This window comes from Pseudorasbora parva, chromosome 1, assembly GCF_024679245.1.
Source record: "Pseudorasbora parva isolate DD20220531a chromosome 1, ASM2467924v1, whole genome shotgun sequence".
Taxonomy (NCBI): Eukaryota; Metazoa; Chordata; class Actinopteri; order Cypriniformes; family Gobionidae; genus Pseudorasbora; species Pseudorasbora parva.
Window position 1 is genome coordinate 19,292,107 of NC_090172.1, and position 8,784 is coordinate 19,300,890.

The 8,784-nt window shown below is 44.9% G+C and overlaps 1 protein-coding gene across 1 annotated transcript; it reads right to left on the reverse strand.

Moving 5' to 3' along the window:
• Positions 1-6,070: 6,070 nt before the first annotated feature.
• Positions 6,071-8,564, reverse strand: LOC137083407 (zinc finger BED domain-containing protein 5-like). Its single transcript, XM_067449337.1, has one exon. It carries the CDS (start codon positions 7,934-7,936, stop codon positions 6,395-6,397), a length of 1,542 nt encoding a protein of 513 aa, XP_067305438.1. The 5' UTR covers positions 7,937-8,564; the 3' UTR covers positions 6,071-6,394.
• Positions 8,565-8,784: the final 220 nt, after the last annotated feature.

Below are 8,784 nucleotides of genomic sequence, written 5' to 3' on the forward strand. Positions count from 1 at the left end.
CACTTCTTTGCGTACGACTTGCATTTTCTGCAACTGAGGGCTTGCGATTCAGACACTGTAATGTTTGAATACTTCTTTATCACAGGATCTGTGAAAGTGAAAAAATTATTTATATAAAATTAACCAATGATTAAAGGGATAGCTCACCCAAAAATGTAAATGTAATGTTTATCTGCTTACCTCCAGGGCATCCAAGATGTAGGTTTGTTTCTTCAGTAGAACACAAATGAAGATTTTTAACTCCAATCATTGCTCGCATAATGCATGTCAATGGGGTGTATTTCTATGAGATTAAAAAACACACAGACATACGAAAATGATCGACCGCCTGCAGTTGATTTAGATATTCTAGGTATTATCAACTGGCCAGAGTTTTGAGACCGCACTAGACGTGATGGAGTATAATGTGTTAAGAGCTCGCTTAAGTACCGGGGAGCTAAACTATTTAGTGCTTTGTAAGTAATAAGCAAGATTTTAAAATGTATGCGATGTTTAATAGGGAGCCAGTGCAGTGTTGACAGAACTGGACTAATATGATCATACTTCCTGGTTCTAGTAAGAACTCTAGCTGCTGCATTTTGGACTAGCTGAAGTTTGTTTATTAAGCGAGCAGGGCAACCACCCAGTAGAGCATTACAATAATCTAGCCTTGAGCTCATGAACGCATGTACTAACTGTTCAGCATTTTGCATTGAAAGCATGTGCCATAATTTAGATATATTTTTAAGATGATAGAATGCGGTTTTACAGATGCTATAAACGTGGCTTTCAAATGAAAGATTGGTATCAAAGAGCACACCCAGGTTCCTCACTGACGACGAGGGCTTGACAGAGCAGTCATCAAGTGTTAGACAGTATTCTCGGTTACTACTTGTGGAGCTTTTCTGTCCAATAATTAAAAATTCAGTTTTATCTGAATTAAGTTGCAGGAAATTACTATTCATCCAATTTTTTATATCAGCTATGCATTCCGTTAATCTTGTGAATTGGTAGGTTTCGTCAGGGCGTGAGGAAATATAGAGCTGAGTATCGTCAGCATAACAATGAAAACTAACGCCATGCTTCCTAATGATATCTCCCAGTGGTAGCATATACAGGGTGAAAAGCAACGGTCCTAACACTGAGCCTTGCGGTACCCCATACTGAACTTGTGATCGGTGTGACATCTCTTCATTTACTGCTACAAACTGATAACTGTCAGATAAGTACGATTTAAACCATGCCAAAGCAGTTCCACTAATGCCAACATAATTTTCGATTCTATTCAGAAGAATATTGTGATCGATAGTATCGAATGCAGCACTAAGATCGAGTAACACTAATAGAGAGATATAACCACGATCAGATGATAAGAGTAAATCATTTGTAACTCTAATTAGAGCAGTCTCAGTACTATGATACGGTCTAAATCCTGACTGGAAATTCTCACATTTCACCATTTCTTTCTAAAAAGGAACATAATTGATACTGTAATAGACAGCTGCATGGTTATAATTTCATTCCTAATATTATCAATCTTACTAGTAAAGAAGTTCATAAAGTCATTACTGCTGTGTTGTGTACAAACGGCAGAAGTAGGGTTGGGCATCGAGAACCGGTTCCAACTTGGAACCGTTTAATAAATAATGATTCCATTGGAATCGTTTAGAAAATTTGTTTTCGGTTCCGATCATCGGTTCCAAACGCGCAAGTTTTGGTTTCCATGGCCACCTGATTTCCGGTGCTTGCGCGCCCGCTTGTTCTTTTAGCCATGGAAGCCCGGTAAGCGGCTCTGAAGTGTGGATTTATTTCACTTTTAAAAAGCCTGGGTCGGCACAGTACAACTAGTGTTGTCAAAAATATAGATACTGAAATATCTGAAAAGATACGATAGCCTCCTCAGTTTCTACAGTATCGATCCCAGCTGCGCCCTCCTCTCCTCTCCTTCTCTGACCGACAGCGAGTTGACGCGCAGCCGCATATTCTCACTCAGCCCGGTTACACGGCGAACGCGCGTTCTGCTGGACTTTTCCTTACGACAGCGTGTTAGTGTGTGTGAGATCGGTCTGAATTTCGCGCGGGATTGCACATAATTCTACGAATCCCTTCAGGCTCACATCTGAAGCGCACACACACACATACCGTAATAAAGCCCCCTCTGACATACAAGTGCAAATATTTGCTTATTTTTCCAGCTTATTATTGGTCAAATACAATCAACCAAATTGTGAGTGCACATTTTGAAGAGTATTAATGTAAACACAGTCGTAAACAATTCAGGAAGAAATGAAGAATGAGTAAAAGGAACAGTGTTCAGGATCCATGAGTGCGGCAGTTCTTAAAGGGACAGCAGTCATTTGTTATTCAAAGTCAAACTACAAAAAGACAAATGATCACACTGCTCTTGACTGATCAACTTGTGTAACTTTAATAGTTTTATATGAAACTATTTAATTTTTTGCAAAAAACATTATCCAATGTTATTTTAAATTTATAGTATATAAATAGTAATTGATCAATGTTTATATAGGAGACTTTCAAAAAAAGACAAAAAAAAAATAATTATATAAAATATATCTAATTGACAGTATATGCAGTGTTTTTCCCCCGTGGTATTGAAAATAGCATTGAATATCGATGTGACATGTTTTGACTCCACCCCTCAAAGAATCGGAATCGAGAATCGAAAAGAACCGGAATCTAAAGTAAGAATTGGAATCAGAATCGTTCAAATCAAAACGATGCCCAACCCTAGTCAGAAGCTGAAGCTTTATTTTTTGATAATTTAGCCACTGTATCGAATAAATACTTAGGGTTGTGTTTGTTTTCTTCTAAAAGAGTTGAGAAATAAGCAGATCTAGCAGTTTTTATGGCCTTTCTATATGCCATCATGCTCTCTTTCCACAAATTGCGAAAAACCTCCAGTTTTGTTTTCTTCCAGCTGCGCTCCATTTTTCTGGCTGCTGTTTTAAGGGCCCGAGTGTGTCGTGTGATTAAGAGAACCGTTTGCGGGTGAAGAGACCATTCCCCTGGGGGAATGGGTCCCCTGGATAACATATCCGGACCCAGATTCAGAATACCTGGCACTTGAGCCGCCCTCAGGGAGCTCAGGTTGTGCTCTGCCCATAATAGGAGATGCTTCGCCATGCGGTTAAGAGAATGTGATCTCAGGCCGCCCTGGCGATTTATATACGCTACCACCGACATGTTGTCTGTACGAACCAAGACGTGGTGGTTCTTTATATGTGGAAGGAAAGCTCTTAGCGATAAGGCGACCGCTTTCATCTCTAGACAGTTTATGTGCAGCCGTTTCTCTTTTTCTGTCCACAGGCCAGAGATCGGCTTGCCCTCGTGTAGGGCTCCCCACCCTCGAGTGGAGGCATCTGTCGAGACCACTTTCAACTTCGTAACCGTGCCCATAAGCACGCCCCTCCGATACCACTCTGTCCCCGTCCAAGGAGCCAAAGCTTTGACAACGCTGTGGTTCACTTTGACGGGAAGACGGCCCCATTTCCATGCGTAAGGAAGGACACGGGCGTGTAGCCAACGCTGGAGGGGACGCATGTGTAACAGTCCCAGCCTGAGCACTGACAATGCCGAGGCCATAAGGCCGAGCATCCTCTGAAAATGTTTCAGGGGAACACGAGTCCCGGCTTTGAATGAAGCCGCCATGTTCTGGACGGATAGTGCGCGCTGTGTCGTTAGCCGCACGTTCATGAGTCTCGAGTCTAAAATTATGCCCAGAAAAGATATCTTTTGAGTGGGGGACAGTGAGCTCTTGGCGATATTGATCCTGAGACCCAAACAGTCTAAATGGTTGAGGAGCCTGGATCTGTGTGTTAGTAGTTGTGCTCGAGACTGGGCTATCACTAGCCAGTCGTCGAGGTAGTTGAGCACCCGCATCCCTTTCAGCCTGAGCGGGGCTAATGCCGCGTCCATACATTTCGTAAACGTGCGGGTGCCAGGGATAACCCGAATGGCAGGACCGTGTACTAATAAGCCTGCCCCTCGAAGGCGAATCTCAAGAATGGCCTGTGGTGGGGGGCTACCTGAACGTGAGTACGCATCTTTCAGATCTATCGTGAAAAACCAGTCCCCGGGGCGAATGTGTGCATGGATCTGTTTCACCGTCAGCATTTTGAAAGAGCGAGACATTAGAGCTTTCTTCAAATGCCTTAGATCTAGGATGGGCCTGAGCCCTCCGTCCTTCTTCGGAATGAGAGTATCGGCTGTAGAAGCCCGACTTGCTTCGGGATGGGGGAACGGGCTCCACCGCACCCTTCTCTAACAGTTTCGAAATCTCGGTGCAAAGCACGTGACTGATGCTGATTTTCACCGAGGTCTCGACCACGGCGCGAAAGCACGGGGGCCTGCGAGCGACCTGTAGCGAGTAGCCCCTTTTTACTATGTTCACAACCCAATTTGATACCCCGGGCATGGCTTGCCAGGCCTGAGCCCGACGCGATAGTGGCTGGAGCCGGCGCGGATAAGGGTCGCCTACTAGAGGGAACTCGGTAGCGCTGCCATTTTGTGCTTGTGACATAGAGGGGGTAATGCTTATGTGTGGTGGCATGCACTGTGGAGTGGGCGCCGGGACATTTATAGCATGGGTGGGAGGGGTATATGAGTGTAGGAGTGCAGACTGATAAGTGGGCACATTTACTACAGAGAAAAAGCTCTTTTTGAGATTTATTTGGGTCGCCGTGATAACGGCGTTTGTGTGCAGGCGAGTGCGTATGACAACGAGCTCGTTGGCTGCGAAATTGAGGTCGGCAGTCACCTGGGTGCAGGGAACTGGGAGACCGGGAGGGAGAGATGGGGGTCCGGCCGAGGCGAGACCTGACCATCTCCTCTTTCTCCTTGCGGCTAGGACGGCTTCGGAGTCTCGGGGTTCAACACAAGCTTGGGTCGAGGTCCCCGGCGTTCAGGCTGCCTGCTGCGGTTCATGGAGCGGGAGCGTTGGCGCGTTCCAGAAGAGGAGCGAGGCCGAGAAGGTGGCGCAGCCGGCTTAGCGGGTTGAGAGGGTGGCGGTCTACCTTGAGGGCGTCCCCGGCCTGAAGAAGAGCTGGAGCGCTTGGGTAGGAAGTGCCTCATAGCCTAAGAAGCCTTTTGCGCTTCGGTGAAACGCTCCGAAGCCCACGACTGACGGACCGAAGAGACCGGTAGTAGAGATGGGGTCTTCCAAGAAGGAGGCTTTATCCGTGTCCTTCATCTTGGTCAAATTCAGCCAAAGGTGCCTCTCTAAGACCGTCAGGTTAGCCATATTCTTTCCAATGGCTTGCGCGGCAGGCTCTGGTCACGGCCTTTCTTACGGCGCGGCCCAGCGGCAGGAGGAGGGACCTGGTCGAAGGTGGCGAGGCGAGCCCGAAGGGTCTGCAGCGCCATCATATCACACTCGGGGCAGCCGCCCCTGGAAAGCGCAAGCTGCGCGTGGTCCCGTCCGAGGCATGTCACACAGATGATGTGACGGTCGTCGCCAAGGAGAGGGGCTCTGCACGAGCCGCAGGAAATGCGAGGCATTTGCAACAACTCCTCGCGCTCTTTTAGAAAGAAGAGAGAATAAAAGGATACTGGCGCCGGATGGCGTAGCTCAGTGGTTCTCAAACTTTTTTGGTCATTCCCCACTTTAGACAAGGGGGAATTTTAAAGCCCCACCTACCCCCATCGCCCCAAAACAATGCTAATGAAATGCGCAACAAGCTTAACATGTTCCAATTTATTGAACTAACAAGTATTATCAGAGTAACAAGTTGTATCTAAAATACAAACTATATACATAAAATAACAGAATGTTCAAAAATAAAGAAAATAAAAGTGCAGCTGTGTCAAATTTTTTACTAATTTCAAAAATAGATAAGATAAAAAAGTGCCACTTTGCAATCTGTAAAAAAAAAAAAAAAAAGACAAGAAGAGAAATCCATTCGGCAGGTTATCCCTGCATTAGTGGCTGCAATGGGCCTGTTTTGCATTGCACAATTTCTCAAAGCGGGGTTGCAGGCTTGATACTGCCACTCTCAAGTCATGCTCAATATTCAGCTGAGATCTGTACTTCGTTTTCAGTGAAGCAACAGCTGAAAACCCCATCTCACAGAGATATGATGTGGCAAAGGGAAGAAGAATGCACACAGCTCTCTGCCCGATGAGTGGATACTCCCTCTCCACTCCAAACCAGAATTCACTTAGATTCTGAGCTTTAAACCTGAGCCTCAGGGTGGAGTCAGATGTCAGATCAATAAACTGGTCCTCCTCAGCAGACCCAAAATCAGCAGGTGCTGCAGACAGAATATAAATAAATAGGCTTACTTTATTTGTCATTGCATAATAAAGACAAAGAAATATGTTTGACAACAGTCTATTCCAGGTAGTAAGTAGCATACCATAAATAAAATGCATGTATAATATATGAGTATAATATTCAATAAAATGTCAAAATACCAACCTGCTGCATTGAATGGATCCATAACCCAGGCATACTGAGCACTGTTGTTCGGGAAGTATTTTTGAAACAATTCTTTGAGGGAAGAGATGTGCTGCTAATACAAGGGATAACTGTGGTGGCTCCAGAATCAGTGTTTTCAGCAACTTCACTCAGGTTCTCAAAGACATCTATGTTTTGCTGATCGAGGCGCCTGCCCCATACCTCAAGCTTTCGGCTGAATGCATTGATCTTATCTGCCAGGTGAGGTATGTGCTTGTCTTTGCCTTGAAGCTGAAGATTTAATTCATTCAGCTTGCCAAACATATCGCTGAGGTAGGCCAGTTTAAACAGAAATTCTTCATCACTGAACTTGCTTGCAGCCTCATACATGCGCTCCTCCTCCAAGAACGTCCGAATCTCTGCCCTGAGCTCAAAGACGTGCGACAGCACTTTGCCGCGGGACAGCCACCTTGCTTCACTGTGAAACAGCACAGATGTGTGATCAGCTCCCATTTCCTCACAAAGTGCGGAGAACAGTCGCGCTTTCAGGGGTCGGGTTTTGATAAAATTTACCACGCTCACTACTTCTGTCAAAACCTCATTTAATTCAGGGCTGAGCTGCCTTGACGCGAGCGCTTCCCTGTGAATGACACAGTGCGTCCAGTGCGCATCTGGCTCAACCCTCTTTTTTAGTGCCTGCAGCCCGTTTCTTGACCCTGCCATGGTCTGTGCGCCATCAGAGCAAAAGCCCACACAGTTTTCCCATTTAAGGCCGTGTTCTTTGAGGTAACTGTCCATGATCTTAAACAGCTCATCAGCTGTGGCTCTATTTTTTATGTATTTGCAAAACAGCAAATCCTCGCACAGTGACTCGCCATTCACAAAGCGGACGTACGAGATGAACAAGCAGTCTTTATTGCTGTCAGTAGCTTCGTCCACTTGTAATGCAAAACGACTGTCTTTTAATTTTTCTATGAGTTGTTCCTCAAGATCACTTGAAATGTTGCATATACGTCTTGCAACTGTGTCGTTTGACAGGGGAATAGCTTTTAATTTTGCTGCGCTTGTCTCGTCGAGCATAATTGACACCATGTCTAGCGCAGCGGGGAGAATGAGCTGCTCTGCAATTGTGTGTGGTTTTTTGGATTGTGCAATTCTGTATGCCACTCTATATGACGCCATCTGTGCTTTACTGTTTACTGAGGCTGCTTTTACCATGCGAGTCTCCTGTTGACGGTATTCTTCAAGTTTTCTTTGAAAGAAATCAAGTGGCTTATTGACGTGACTGGGGTGTGTGGTCTCTAGGTGTCGTCTTAATTTGTTGGGTCTCATACTATCTGCTGCTAGCGGTTTAAGACACAGAACACACATCGGTCTCTCCTCTGCCCCCACCACCGCTGCCGTGAATCCAAGAGCAAGATACCCATCATCATATTTTCTTTTCGGTTGGCTTTTTGGTTGATTAGGTCCGTCTGGCTTTTGTCTCTCTGCTGGCGCTGTCTCGACAACTTTTGAGGTCCGTGTCACAAATTTATCCATGTTTAGTTATTGTTTTTTTCAAGGCGACTGTTATTTTAGTTTTGTTATTGTTGTTTTTTAGAACATTCCCGCTTAATGTTTCCATGGCGACGCGTCATTTGTCACGTGACACTCCGCAGCCACAATAACAGATCGCCTTAATTTCCTTTTTTTATTTCAAAATATTCACAAACTTGCTTACCATGTCATCAACTATCTGATATTCCGATTCTCAAAAATTTGTAAGTGAGTGTGTTTGGTCGATTCAAAACCTTCATAAATAATCTTGATATATAACGTGAGATGGGCGCCGCAATGTTTCTTTGCGACGCAGTTCAGAGAATCCTGAAAGAAAGTGGCCGGTGAACTCCGAGAAGAATAGAGTAAACTTTATAGTTACTTCCACTATGTTTGTCTGATGTGAATAACACACGTCGGCAAATTATATTTGAATAGATTGTTATTGCTGCTTCCACAGACATCAGTGTGTATTACAAACTCCAAATGTATTGTTTCACTAGTGCTTATGTGTATTAAAATGGCTGAAACCTAAAATAAACATTATGAGGTTGAAAACACTGCATAGTTGTGATATATGACAGCGCTGAGCGCGTCCGTCTCTGGCTCAGCGAAAGCACAATTATCCGGATACCGCTCAACTGGTTAAACAATTCATTTGTAACCATTAATACAAAAATGAAACTGAGATGACGTGTTGAACACACACACACACACACACACACACACACACACACACCGCAGTCACTCTTTAGTCTAGTGCGTGGTCTTGCTCCAGATTCCGGAAGATTTGATCTCACGTTACCATATAAGGCATAAAAAGGAAAATTTCCTCCCATTTGGCGCGCCCC

What these genes read in the sequence shown, in the direction of transcription:
- LOC137083407 (XM_067449337.1), bottom strand. Translation starts at nt 7,936, where the DNA reads ATGGATAAATTTGTGACACGGACCTCAAAAGTTGTCGAGACAGCGCCA.